The 14,673-nt window shown below is 41.5% G+C and overlaps 1 protein-coding gene and 1 pseudogene across 2 annotated transcripts in view; both read left to right on the top strand.

Moving 5' to 3' along the window:
• The window catches only part of LOC107526891 (leucine carboxyl methyltransferase 1 pseudogene), a 66,001-nt pseudogene extending 54,634 nt beyond the window's left edge, over positions 1-11,367 (top strand).
• Positions 11,368-13,585: 2,218 nt separating this feature from the next.
• Positions 13,586-14,673, top strand: part of MRPS9 (mitochondrial ribosomal protein S9) — a 48,477-nt gene continuing 47,389 nt past the window's right edge. For both annotated transcript variants that reach the window (XM_016199478.2, XM_016199477.2), the window contains exon 1: positions 13,586-13,737. In XM_016199478.2, the coding sequence (XP_016054964.2) occupies positions 13,603-13,737 (135 nt within the window). In that variant the 5' untranslated portion in view covers positions 13,586-13,602. The remainder of the gene's footprint in view (positions 13,738-14,673) is intronic.

Genomic DNA, 14,673 nt, shown 5'->3' with positions numbered 1-14,673 from the left:
TCTCCCTTCCCCTTCCTCTCTCTCTGAAATCAATAAAAATATTTCAAAAACAAAAGAAATTTTGAAGCCAGAAGTCAGTGGGCTGACATATTAAAAATGTTTAAAGAAAAAACTGCCCATCAAGAATCCTATGTTCAGCAGGACTGTCCTTCAAAAGTGAGGGGAAAAGTAAGACATTCCTAGATAAACAAAAGCTGAAGGAGTTTGTCATGTTGTTAGACCTGTCCTGCAAGAAATGCTAAAAGGAGTCCTACAGGTTGAAATGGACAGTAGACAGTAACTCAAAGCCATAGGAAGAAATAGAGCTCAGTGAAGTTAAATACATGGGCAATTATAAAAGCTAGTACTATTGTAACTTCAGTTTGTAACTCTACTTTTTGTTTTCTACATGATTTAAGAGACTAATACCTTAAAAATTATTAGTCTAGCCCAGCCAGGCGTGGCTCAGCAGTTGAGCATCGACCTAGGATCCAGGAGATCCCAGTTTGATTCCCAGTCAGAGGTGAGCAGGAGGCACCCAATCAATGGCAACTCTCTCATCATTGATGTTTCTATCTCTCTCTCTCCCTCTCCCTTTCCCTCTCCCTTCCTCTCTCTGAAATCAATAAAGATATTTTTTTAAAAAAATTATTAGTCTAAAAGCCAGTATTGAGAACTTAACTTTGGTTTGTAACTTCACGTTTTGTTTTCTACATAATTTAAGAGACTAATGCATAAAAATTATTAGTTTGTGTTTTGGGACCCAATGTATAAAAATGTAATTTTGTGACATCAATAACTGAAAGGGAGTGGGATGGAGCTGTATAGGAGTAGAGATTTTTTATGTTATTGAACTTAAGCTGTTATAATTTCAAATTAGAGTGTTATAATTTTAGAATGTTAAATGTAATCCCCACAGTAACCACAAAGGAAACATCTATATAATATACCCGATAGGAAATGTAAAGACAATTAAACATTTACTGCAAAAAAAAAATCAGCAAAACACAAGAAATATGAGAAATATTTCTCATAGTCATATGAGAAATGAGGGACAAAAAAGCTATAAGGCATATAGAAAACAAATAGCAAAATGACAAAGGTTAAGTTCAATTTATCAGCAATTAAGCATAAATGGATTAAACCCTCCACTCAAAAGACAGATATTGGCAGAATAGATTAAAAAACATGATCTGCCCTGGCCAGGGTAGCTCAGTTGATTGAGTGTGGTCCCATGCATTGAGAGGTTGCTGGTTCGATTCCCTATCAGGGCACACGCCCAGGTTGTTGGCTCAGGTTGTAGGGTCAGGGGGCAACCGATTGATGTTTCTCTCTCTCCCTCTCCCTTCCTCTCTCTCTAAAATCAATAAAAAACATTTTAAAAGTGATCCAACTATATGCTGTCTACAAGAGAGAGACTCACTTCAGATCAAAAACACAAATATCTTAAAAGTGAAAAGACAGAAAAAGATATCCCATGTAAATAGTACCTGCATACCAGTATGATACACAATCGTTAAAAGTGTGAAAGCAACCCAAGTGTCCATTGACAGGTGAGTGGATAAGCAAAATGTGCTATATTCACACAATGGAATATTATTTAGCCTTAAAAAGTAAGGAAATTCTGACATATGCTACAAGATGAATGAACCTGGAGGATATTATGCTATGTGAAATAAGCCAGTCACAAAAAAGACACATAGTACATAATTCTGCTTATATGAGGTTCCTTGAGTAGTCAAATTCATATAGAATATAGAATGGTGTGTGTCAGGCTTTGGGGGAAAGAGGAATGGAGAGCTACTGTTTTGTGATTTCAGAGTTTCAGTTTCGCAAGTTGGGAAGAGTCCTGGATATAGGTGGTGGTGATGGTTACACAACAGTATGAACGTACTTAATGCCACTGAGCTGTAGACTTAAAATACTTAAGATGACAAATGTTATGCAATGTGTATTCTACTGCAATAAGAATAAAAAGGGACGTCACTATCAAGCTAAGCGAGAGAAGGTTTATGTGGAGAGTATAAAATCAATGAAGGGAAATGGAAAGAAAATTATAGAAGGAATATCTTAGCCAATTGTTTTTCTAAATCTTTCTTTTAGTCACTCTCTGAGCTCCCAGGCAAAGGAGAATTTCATGAAACTTGCACATAAATATTTAGGGCAAATTAGTGTTTGTGGTGATGAGGTTATTTCAAAAATCATTAAGGGACTTTTAAAAATATTATTCAGGGTAATTTTATTTATGGCGTGTATGTCTGTGTGCATGTGTGTGTGAAGGAATTAGGAACAGCTAAGAAATTTAAGAGGCTATTCTGTTTTCAAAACCAATCTACCTAGATGTTTTATTTTTCCCTTGAAGTATTTTATTTTCATGGTATTAACAGGTTTTTTCTTTCTAAAGATAAAATAACATTGTTCCATTGTTAGTATGTGCTTTTAGTATTTAAAATATGCAAGCCAGTATATCCAAACTTGACATAGTTTCCAGTATGTTTAAAATGTAATTCGGTTGTTATGAGAATCAAATAAGTAAAACATTTAAAATGCTTAGGAAAACATAAATTATTAAATAAATATAAGGTATACTTTTTTTTCTAGATGTGTTTATAAATCTAATTTTGGAAAAAACAAGTCTTACAAAGTGCAAATTTGTAAAAAAATATGGAGTTGTGCATAATGTGTAATAAATTAACTTTAATTCCTAAAGGTGCTGAACTTTCCGTACCTCAATTAAATAATCATTACAATAATTCATTTATAGAAATATGCAGAAGCTGGGTCTGCATATCAAATTGAGGTTTCTACAAATTCAGAACAGAAAATGAAACACCAATAATTTTTTTAGGAAAGAAAAAATCAGGCTTTTAAAAATAAAGAATACAAAAATAGAAGGAAAACCCCTATTCTGAATATGGAAACGAGAGGAGGCATTTGCTGAACAACCATCGGTTCTCCTTATCGTCCTTCGTTCTAAATCACAGAAATAAAGCCATGTCAGGAACATGCTATTTAGAAAACTGATATGATGACCATTATTTTCTGATTAACCATGTTACATTCGCCTTGATTTAAAAGCTAAGCTACTATTTTCTGTGATAAGAAGGAAGCCATCTTCTGTGGGGATAAAACTCTTCAATGGTACTTTCTGTGCAGGAAAAATCGAAATGGACCCATAGACAACTACACTGTTCTTGTGATGACCAGCTTTACACTGAGTTAACTAAGCATTCAAATAAACTTAGCTGTCAGTATAAAGAGAATGTGCACACAAACGTACTCACAAAGCCTCATTTGTACACATTCTCAACTTAGGAAAAGGAAATCAAATGACAAAATTATCAAATATAAGAGCTACATGATATAAAAAAAACTGGAGAATAATCAGTATATGGATCTTGGCCACTGAGGAAAGTTGGAGACAGGAGGAAAAGACAAGTTACATCTATGTAATCATTCATTCGCCCAACAAGCATTTATTATTGATTGCCTGGGATGTGCAGGGCACTGTCGAGCTGGGGATACAATATGAACAGTACAGACATGGACCCTGACCTCAGGGGATTTGAAAAGGACTTTAAATTTATCTCATCTAAGCTTCTACTAGACACTTGAGCCCCTTTAAAGCAATATCCTCATTAAATTGTTGCAAAAACTTTGGATTAGCTTGTTCAACATCCCTTCTAATTTCTTTCCTTCAATAAACATTTATGGTCTAACTTCTAGGTACTGGGTAGTGTTTAGAAAGCTGTTAGGATTAGAGCAGCAAGCAAAACGGTTAAAAAATTACTTCCCTCCTGACTGCTAAAGTGGGAACGTTAAAGACTCCCTTGCAGCTAGAATTCCATTAGGACTGTTTCAGCCAATCAGAGGCACCCACGTGAGACTTACATTTGTAACTGGATTAAGCGGGGACAGATAGGCAGAGCATGAGGCATCCACTTGTTCCTCCAAGTTCAGCTACAGCTTGACCCACCTACCCTTTCAATCATTTTTTAAGCGAATTAATACCTGGTTTTTATAAAAAATCCCCCCTGTAATTGAGCACAAATGAATACAGTGTTACTAACCCAGTGTTTGTGCCCACTGTTTAGCAGGAATCCCTGCCTGCTGATAGGAAGGTGTGAACCTACAATTCTGATTGCTTACGTAACAAAAAACAAAAGATGCAAACTAAATTTCCACTTTTCCCCTTGTGTTCCCTTTTCCCAACATGGGCCAAATGTATTTTTAAAAATCTGGAAGGTATGCTAACTCATACTATCAATTTTTCTTCCCTGTTATAAACTGCATGAATTGTTGAATTCTTAAACTGAACACCGCTTCTGACATAAAGAAACACTTGGCTCTGGTTAGATAAGACGTTATAAAGAATATGAATATTTGGCAAGTGTATGCCTGAGGTCAGCAACCTATATCTAAAGAGTGCTGGATATATAAATAAAATGATAAGAAGTCATGGATTTACCATATAATCATAAATATATCTAAGCTTCAAAGGTCTTAAAAATGTAACTCTTATAGCTTTGCTTGAAAAGTGATATTTTTATTTCAGGAATCTGTTTTTGCAGGATAAAATATTCCTTTTAATCACAGCAAAACTTTATTCATAAAGAGATGATAGTTTAACCACACAGGAGACTGATATGCTTGTTGAATTGGACACAATTATCAGGTGTGATACTTGATTTTGGAAAACACTTGGAAAATGGACCAGGAAAGTTTCCTCAGTGAAAATAGGAAAGGTGGAATGCAAATGCTTGAATCATTTAAGGATATTTAAGAATAATTTTCAATCACATGATTTGATAAAGCAAGGTGGAAAATTCTACTTTGTAGGTATTATAAGCTGGGTAGTTACGTTCATTGCTTTCAGAGCAAGTTTGGAAGTGGTTCTGCGAGATGGTAAAGAAATGAGTTGGATGGTTTCCTTATTTTGATTTGCAGCTCTATAAAACATTTAGGAAGTCTTGGCCCATTTGGCAGGCAGTAATGTTTTTCTTTTCAAACTCCCAAATTACTTTACAATCCTTTCATGACTCTATCACAGTCTTTCTAGAATAATCATATTTGTGCAAATATCTTTTCCCCACTATAAGTTTATAAGCTGCTGAAAGACAGGTACCATCTTTATACCTGGGTGGTTCCTACTACAGAGCCTTGTAACGTATGTATCAATAAATATTGGGTGATAAAGGAGTTTTTGTGTAGATTAATTTATTTAATTCCTAAAGTATCAAAATTCCACTTCCTAGCTGGGCAGCAGTCAGCAGAGATGCTGGGCAGGTTTATCCATGTCTCCGAGTCATGAAATACCCCGTTTCCTGCTTGGCCTTTCTGGAAGAATCTTTTGGGTCCTAGAGCCCCAGCAACCCTAACCATCTTTGAGTAGGCAAACTCTGAATGGTTTGGGGGTTCATGTTTGTATCAGAAAGCATTCGTCACGTGCATACATGTAGCTCTCATAGGGGCACCAGTAAGAGGTGAGATGTAACATGAGCATGGGAACAGCCTGAAGTAGGGCACCAGAGTGGTGGGGATGTGACAAATGAGGGTGTAGCATTCAGATTTAAACTACACACACACACACACACACACACACACTGTGCAGGCCAAGGAAAACATATCCGAAGGACAGTCAGCTTTTGACCTCTGAAAAGCTACCTAGACAAATGTAATCTCCTGTCCTTACACAGGAGATGGGGTAGGTGAGAACAGTGAGAGCAGTGGTTTGAGTGCTGAAGGAAGACGACAAGTGCACTGGGTCCCTGAAGTGAATGGTAACAGTGAGCAGATGCCATGGATACAGGCGAAAGTGAAGGCTCTTAAGTCGCCCTGGACTAACTCGGATTCTGCGCGGTTCTGGGTAGGCCCCAGGTGTGACAGAAAGTAGTGGTGTTAAGTGTGTGTGATCCTGGGTCCCGCTGCCTGGCTCCATCCCTCCCTAGTTGTGGGACCTTATATGTTAGTTAACATCTCCATGCCTCAGCTTCTTCTGTCTAATAAGAGGATAATAGTGTTTTTCTCATAGGGGTCTTGTTATGAGTAAATGAGATAAAACTTAGAACAGTGCTCAATTAATGCCATGTAGTGCTATATAATCCTTTACAATTTTTAATGTTTTATATTGTGTATTTATGTGAGTATGCATGTAGAACTTACATAATTCTCTTCTGTATTTCTTAGACCGTTATCCCATGGTCCATCTAAATCCATACTCTTTCTCTAACAGAGACACTGGAGATATGCTGCTCCTACCGGTACTTCCTTCCGCAAAGGAGTAAGAGTGAAAATGACATTTTAGAACATTCCTCATTTTCAGGTCTGGGTCACAGTCTTCTTATTTACACGTCCAGGCTGCATCCACTTCTAAGGAGCAATGCACTTTTTAGTTGGTCATAGCTCCTCTGTTTGTCCTAAAATAGTCCCTTCTATGCCTCCAGAAGTTCACTTTGGGCCTAGTTTTATTTCAATTATATATATTTTTTCATTCTCAAAGACCTAGTGTATTGATTACGTCCAGTCTGTAATTTCGACCATTTGGTTTCCTTTTTTAGGTCTTTATCTCCACTCAGCACCCATCACAGGGGGTCCTGTATTGACCCCAAATCCGTGCTTAGGGCATGAGTGAAATAGCCAAAATATCACAGACCATTTTCTACGCACTATTATTTCACATAGGGGAACCACTCATAATCCAACCACCCTATTGAAATTACTTTCACTGTCTACATGCAATTTTTTAAAAATGACAGAATCTATGCAAAGTAGTTATAAGCATGGTGAGGAAGTCATCAGCCCTCAGCACACTGCCCATGTTTGCAGTGATTTTCAATACACAGTGAATGGTGTGATTAGCCCACCGTTATGTTCTATGCAAGTTTTTTTTTTATAATGAAGCCCAGAGAAATTATTCTTGAAGCATCATAACAATGTTGACTGACAGCTTCCTAAGTGCTGTCTCTTTCAAAGTGAACATAACTGACAGCTCGTAGGTAAAGAGCATATAAAGGTGGATTGGGTCCACAGTGGGGGAAAAACAAAGAAGATATTTGTTCTACTTGTTATTAAAATTCAATTAATATGGTAAAATATATGCATCTTGGCAGAGTAGATTTAGTTTGTAGGTTGAGAGGTTTTCCTGTTATGGAAGCTTGATGTACAGCAATTATGTACTAAAATTACTTCTAAATATTTTCAAACTCCAGTGAAATTTACACTATTCTTTTTCATACACCACGTATACTGCTTATTTAGCTGGGAGTGGTCTAGATAATTAAAGACTTTTCAAGTTGAAGATTTAAATTCCAACTGAGTTACCTTTTGTAGGTACCTACCTGTGTAGATGAAGTTCAAAATCTTGCCACATTAAAAACAAGAATTCTGCAATGCCACTTGTAGATATAGAGCCAAAAGAACTGAATGCAGGGACTTGAACAGATACTTGTACACCCACATCCATAGCAGCATTACTCACAGCAGCCCAAAGGTGGCAACAGCTCATGTGTCTATGGACAGATAGATGGATAAACAAAACGTGATATATCCATACAATGAAATATTTATTTTGCTTTAGAAAGAAATGAAATTCTGATACATGCTACAATGTGCATGAACCTTGAAAACATTATGCTAAGTGAAATAAGCCAAGCACAAAAGGGACAAATACTGTCTGATTCCACTTATATGAGGTTCCTATAATAGTCAAATTCACAGAGACAGAAAGTAGAATGGTGGTTACCAGGGGCTGGGGGGAGGGAAAATGGGACTCGTTTAATGTGTTCAGAGTTTTAGTTGGGGGAGATGAACAAGCTCTGGATGTGGAGGGTGGTGATAGTTGCACAGCACTGTGAACGTTCTTAATGCCGCTGAACTCTACACTTACAAAAGGTTAAAGTAGTAAATTTTACATTATGTATTTTTAACCACATGCTCGCCCACAAACGATGTGTAGTAATCTGCCAGACGGTCAAGATGGGAAAGGGCATTGCCCCTGGATTAAATGTAATGGAACCTGACCTATTACGAAATAATAGATTGTAAACTCAAATAAAACCAAACAAAATGAGAATTCTTAATTATTTAAAGGACTTTACACTGGGCCTCATCTGCAGATGTAATAGTCTGAGACCCAAGAATTTGCATTTCTAACAAATTTCCAGGTGCACTAGTCTATTGCAGAGTAACAAACGCCCCCACATTTTAGTGGCTTAAACAACATATTATCTCCTAATTCCTGTGGTCCAGGGGTCTGAGTCAGCACTTTGGCTCAGAATCTCCAATAAGGTGGCAGTCAAGATGCTGACGGAAGATGCAGTCATACGAAGACTCACTGGGAGTCCCCTCCCAGGACTGCTCACGTCCATGGTTAGTAGAAAGAGGCGTTAGTTCCTCCCGGGGCACACCTCTCCAGAGCGCTGTCCCCTGACATGACATCTGAGTTCCCCCAGAATGGGCACTCCAGGAGACAGCAAGCAGGAAGCCGCAGTGCCTTTTGTGACTAGTGTCCAAAGCTGTACACCATGACTGCCATTTTTTCTGTTCTTCAGAGGCAGGTCATCAAATCCAGCTCACACTCAAGGGGAGTGGCTCCACTTACTGAAGGAAGGAGTAGCAGAAAATTGTGGACATTTCAGAACCAATATACTGGGTGTATTCCTAGGACTCCTGAAGAAAATCCCACAAACTGGATGGCTGCAACAACAGAAATTTATTTTCTCAAGTTCTAGAGGCTGGAAGTTCAAGCTCAAGGTATCTGTAGAGCTGGTTTCTCCTGAGGCCTTTGAGGGAGAATTTATTCCAGCTCTCTTTCCTTGCTCTGGCAGCCTCAGGTGGTCCATGGCTTGTAGATGCCCATCTTCTCTCTCTGTCTTCACATTGTTTCCCTCTGTACGTGTCTGTCTCTGTATCTATATTTTATAAGTATGTACTTCTCATGTTGAATTAGGAGACCCATCCTAATGACCTCATTTAAACCCAATTACTTCTGTAAAGACCTTATTTCCAAATAAGGTTACACTGGGAGGACTTTAACATATTTGGGACTTTAACATATAATTCAACCCACAGTTCAGTCAGGTAATGCTGATGCCCCTGCCGCGAGGTCCACACTGTTGAGAATCACTGGTCTAACCTCCCCCCACCTGCCCCCCGCCAGCTCCATTACACTGCTGAGAAATAGAGGTTTCCCATCAACTAAAGGAACCAGCAAGTGTCAAAGAGTAAGTTTGTGGCAGGGCTCAGATAAGAATGCTGATTTTTTAAACTCACATTTATGCATTTTACATGAACCACACAGTGTTTGGTCATCTTTGATCAAAAGTTGTCTGGAGTTCTGTTATCTGTGAAATCCATTAAGCCTTTGTGTGTTTTCTAGGCTAAGGTTTTTCATATTGATCCACAGAGCTCTGCAGATAGATGTTTTCTAGGAATCCTTTAAAGGGGTGTGTGTGTGGGGGGGTATGTGTGTGCGCACATGCGCGCGCGTATCTTATGGTGACTACATCATTCAATATTTAAGTGATCACACTGGGTATGAAAAGAGAGAGCAGGGGATGAATAAAAGATAATAAAGAACAGAGCAGTAAGAGAATAAGATATGAGAAACATAGGAAAATGAAATAACAGTTGTACCAATTTCCACTCCTGCCATAGCCTGCCGCATCTTCACTGTTAGGGTAGGATGGGAGATGAAAATCAACTTCCTGTTATGCGTATCTATAACATTTGTTTAGAAACGCAATAATAATCATAAAGCAAACACCTGTGCATTCACCAGTCATCTAACAATAAGGAACACTGGCAGGAGCGTCATCGCCCGCCCCTGTGCCTTGCTCATGGCATCCCTCTCCCTCCTCCCTGGATATTCAGTCCTGAAGTTTGGATTTATCATTCTCTTGCTTTTTTTTTTTTATTGTTTTACTACATATCAATAAACCCTTAAACAACACCTTGCTTGGTTTTGCTGGTTTTTGAAAGTCATGTAAATGGGATCATGCTCTGTAAGAATATGTAACTGTGGTTTTCCCTCCTGGTGAAACTCATCCATATTCCTGTGTATTTCTGGTCCATTCATTGTCATTTCTCTATGGTGTTCTTATCCATCCTTTTATGGAGTCTTAGACATGACTCCACCATATTGGACTTTAAGGACTTGATGATCATGGTACCCAGGATGCTTACTTAATACCTACGCCAATAATAGGTGCTCAGTATATGAGAGAAAAATGAGATGAATCTAAGTTTTAGGTGTTTGGTAAAATTACAGGTTTTTCATATTTTAAATGTTTATCAGCATTATCCTGATTCGAATCGTTCCTTCTGTCTCCAAATTATGTATCCAATGTCAACCTATAACAGTGTATTTGTTCCCAAATTCAAAGGCTACACAGGAAATTTAATGCAGCAGTCCAAGTGTTGCCCCTAGAAGTGGGAAATGTACTATTACATTTGCTTTACTGTAATCCAGTAAAAGGCTGTAACAGGAATTTTAGAGAAAAAAATAAAGAATAAAACCTCCACAATTCCTAACCTAATTTCAGTACTTACATAGTTATTATATGTTCCAACTTACTTATTTAAAAAATGGTATAGCCTTCCCACAGTGGCCATCAAATCCGCTTCTATGTTCTGGGTGGGCACAGCATCCCTGGAGCCTCCACACCCTTGGCAACTAGCCTAAGGAGGCCCACCTTCAATTCTTGACCTTCCTCTTCAATGGAAACAGACAAAGAGGGGTGTGCAGCCCTTGCGAAGATGTGTCTACATGCAAGAGGCTTGCAGTAAGCACTGGCTACTGGGGTAACCCTTCCATTCAGCATCTTGTGAGACTGTCTAAAGAGAGGGAGGCCCCCGAAATTAACAGAGGTTATTTTGCTTGAGTCTCTGGCAATGGTCAGCTTACAAAGGCATTTCTATAGACGACAGAATGACACTGTCAAATGATAAACCTTGGGGCTGGGATGGATATTGCCTTATGAATATTAAAGAATCAAGATCTCCCAAGTAAATATATTTAAGTTGACTTTTCGATAATAGTCATGAGAAAGCTGCACAGCATCAAATTCAAGACTCTAATATCAAAACCCATTTTAGCATTCAGAGGACACACTTCAAATCGGTGGACACATGTTAGATTCAAAGAGATATGCCATAATTGGAGCAGATCTTCAAGACTGACCTGAACTGGAAGAGAAACTAAATAAAAGTTACACAAATACACAATTGCAACAGTCCTGGTAACTGAGTGTGTGCTGGTCTCCGGAGCAGTCTGCAAACCTAATCAGGCTGGCAGCCAACAGTTCTGGGACTGCCACGTTCATAAACTATGAACAGGTGAACGTGGATGACCGGTTTGGACAGATCATGACTCAAAACCTGTGGAGGTGACCATGTGACCTGGCGAGGGTGGAAACCTTCAAGTCCTTAAGTGTCCGAAAGAATGGCTCCTGTAGAATAGACGGGAAACAGTATCAGTCACAAGTAGGATGTAATTGTACAGCAGATTACCTCGGACTGAAGTCAGCAGAATAAGCCCCTTGAATCATGGAGGAAACACAGCTTCCAGAGCAGCTCATGCAGCACACTGCCTGTGCTGGAGGAAGCGCACTAAGTCTGAAGGAGATCACGTACTAATCTGCTTAAGGCTCATGCTGAGCCAGAAGCTACAGCCACTGACCTTCCCAGAGTTGATACACTGAGTTTCCTGAGTGATGGCCTGGCCTTGTCTACCTATCCATCCCACACTCAAGAAACCTGTTACTAGGGCTGTTGAACCACTTCTTGTTCCTGTTGACTTATCGTTTAAATAAATCCCAGTTGCCAATTTAAAAAATTCTGCTTCTACATGCTTATTTGATTGTTTTCTCCTTGGTTAAATTTCCACAATTAAGTTTAAAAACTTTTATAATGTATAGGAAGTGTTGTTTAAAAACATCTATTTTGGGGGAGCTGATGAAAAAAACGTAATGACATTAAGCAAATATATACATATATATCATACAGACACGGGGAACAGTACAGTGATAGCCAGAGGAAAAGAGGGTGGGGATATGTGGAAGTGGGCAAAGGGGGACAAATGGGGACAGAAAGAGACTTGACTTTGGGTGATGAGTGCATGATGCACTACGCAGATGAGCTGGGTACCCTTGAAACCTGTATGGTTTTATGAACCAATGTCACCCCAATAAATTCAAATAAAATATATCAGCCCGGCCGGTGTGGTTCAGTGGTTGAGCATGGACAGAGGAACCAAGAGGTCACAGTTGGATTCCCAGTCAGGGCACAAGCCGGGGGTTGCAGGATCCCAGGTAGGGGGCGTGCAGGAGGCTGCAGCCTGATTCATGATGTTTCTATCTCTCGATCCCTCTCTCTCTAAAAATCAATAAAAACATAAAAATATATACCAGAAAAAGAGAGCAATCTTTAGCTAAAAATTCAGACCATGAAGTCTGATGTTTGAATTAAAAACATACATACATATATTTTAACAACCTATAAAGTTTGGTTCCCAAATTCTAGCTAATGGACCTCTGACAACTTCTTATTAAAGTTTCACTAGCCTAAAAGGCGACAAAAGAAAGAACAACAAGAGTGAGCTTTTTGCACAACGAAATACATTCCATTTAAAGGACCGTTCTTTATTCCGAGATGATGTCCGTTCTACCTTTTTAATGTCCAAATGTTGTGTTTGAAGACATGATGGTGACAGGAGATGGCATTCATTTGCTTGGCCACTTTGCACGGCCTCAGGTTGTCTCCGCATGTTTGTGTTTTAATGTTGCCGACCCTCCACATCTGAATGTTCGGGAGCCCTTTCCGAGCCGGCTGCGACAGCCTTTAACACGTGCTCCGGGCAAAGCAAGCGGGGAGCTACCGGCAGGACACGGGTCTCGGAAGGCGAAGCGCACTCGTCTCTACCTACCAGCTATTTATTTCGTTCCGACCGGGCGTCAGGGGAGGCTCGGTACTAACCCCACGCAGAGGGGCGTGCGAAGACGAGCGGAGGCGGCGTCTCCTCACCGGCTTTCGGTTTGGCCTGTGAGCATCCCGCAGTCAGAGCGTGAGGCAGGAGTGAAGGCCCCGCTCCGGCAGCTGCTGGAGGGCGGCGGAGACCCTGGGCGCCGGAAACTGCGGAGAGGAGGGAGGAGGGAAAACTCGCGCTGGGAAGGCAGAGGGGGCGCGGGACCGGGAGTCCATGCCTGCGTGAGGAAGAGGAGCTGCCCAGCGTGCGGAAGGCAGGACGGAGAGGGCGGCGCGGGGAGAGCCGGAGGAGGTGCGGCTGTGGGCCAGGGAAGGGCGGGCCGGTCCGAGTCACGTGCAAATCAGTCAAGTACCCAGAAGACACCGAGAGCAACTTACCTCCAGAGCTGCGGAGAAGGAAAGCGGCGGAGACAAACGTGCCGCCACCGCTCCAGCCCGAGTCAGCGCGGGCCGGGGGTGGAGTCGGACACGCCCCTCGGGCTCACGCACCCTATCGGCTGCCTCGGGCCGCGGGACACGCCCCCTGGTCCAGCCTCTCGCGCGAGCTTCCTCCCGCCCACCTCCGAACTCGGCCCGCCGGCGCCTGCGCAGTCGCCAGGCCCCGCCCTTCCAACCCTCCTGCCCTGGGTTTCCACAGGCAAGATGGCGGCCTCCTGTGCGTCCTGCGGCGCCGGCCTTTCCCACCGGCTCTTTCTCGGGGGAAGGGTTAGCCTGGCCGGGAGACGAGTCCCCTGGAAAGCCGCGGCCACAGAGTTGCAGACAGTTTCCGGACCCCAGGTACGGCCTGGGAGGAATGGGAGTGCTGGTCCCTGGAGCGCGAGGCTATGGAGCAGGGCCGTCGCCTTCCCCGGCTGTCTCTGGTGCCCGCAGACGGGGACCCTAGGGTCTCAGGTACTCAGCAGAATTCTGAGGTGGAGAGAGGAGAAGTGGGTATTGGTTTTCAGCGACCACTCTGGAGGCCGCTTCTGAGTTTCTCAGGGTGCAGCGAGGGGGAAGTCAACCTGCCGGCGGGAGGAGAGCGACCCCCGTCCCGCCTGGCTGTCCCCGCGTGGGCGTGGGGCTGGGTCCCGCCTTCCCGCGCGAGGTGGCCTGGAAGACTAGGTGGAGAAAGTCCCATTGTGGAGGTGCTAGATAGTGACTTTTTAAAAATCTGTGCAGTTTCTGTTTTCTTAATTTCCCCAAAACGTTGTCTGCGGGGAGACGGAGCCCAGAGGGGCACTGTCCATTAATGCCGAGGGCCGCGGGGAGGGCCCTGGAGGGCCGTCGAGGCTAGAGAGCCCCCAGGAGATGAGAATGAGCAGAAGGGGAAACAGCGTGATGTCGTGGAACACAGGAGAATGTTTCACGGAGGGAAAGGACCGTTACCAAGTCCCGTGAAGTCAAATACTGTGATCTAAAACTTACGTTGAAAAAATAATACTGTCATTTTTCTTTTTAAAAATAGTTTAACCTAAATCAACCACTCTTATACTTTTATTTTTATTATTATTGGAAAATATTCTGGAACTTAGTTTTTCTTGGTTCTCTTTTGAGTATGTCTTTCCTGTATCCACACACAATTATCTATTAAAAGGACTATAGCATACAGAGTATTAGAATATTTTTATTTGTTGATACTGTGTGTGCATGTGCAGAGGGTTGCTAACTTTACCTCCCTGGATCTCCTGAACCTATGCATCTTCTGTATCTTTGTTCTTTTAGTCATACACGAAC

Source organism: Miniopterus natalensis, chromosome 13 (assembly GCF_054644295.1).
Source record: "Miniopterus natalensis isolate mMinNat1 chromosome 13, mMinNat1.hap1, whole genome shotgun sequence".
In the NCBI taxonomy this organism is placed as follows: Eukaryota; Metazoa; Chordata; class Mammalia; order Chiroptera; family Miniopteridae; genus Miniopterus; species Miniopterus natalensis.
Note: the sequence above shows the minus strand (reverse complement) of the source record. Positions and strands in the feature narration are given on the sequence as shown.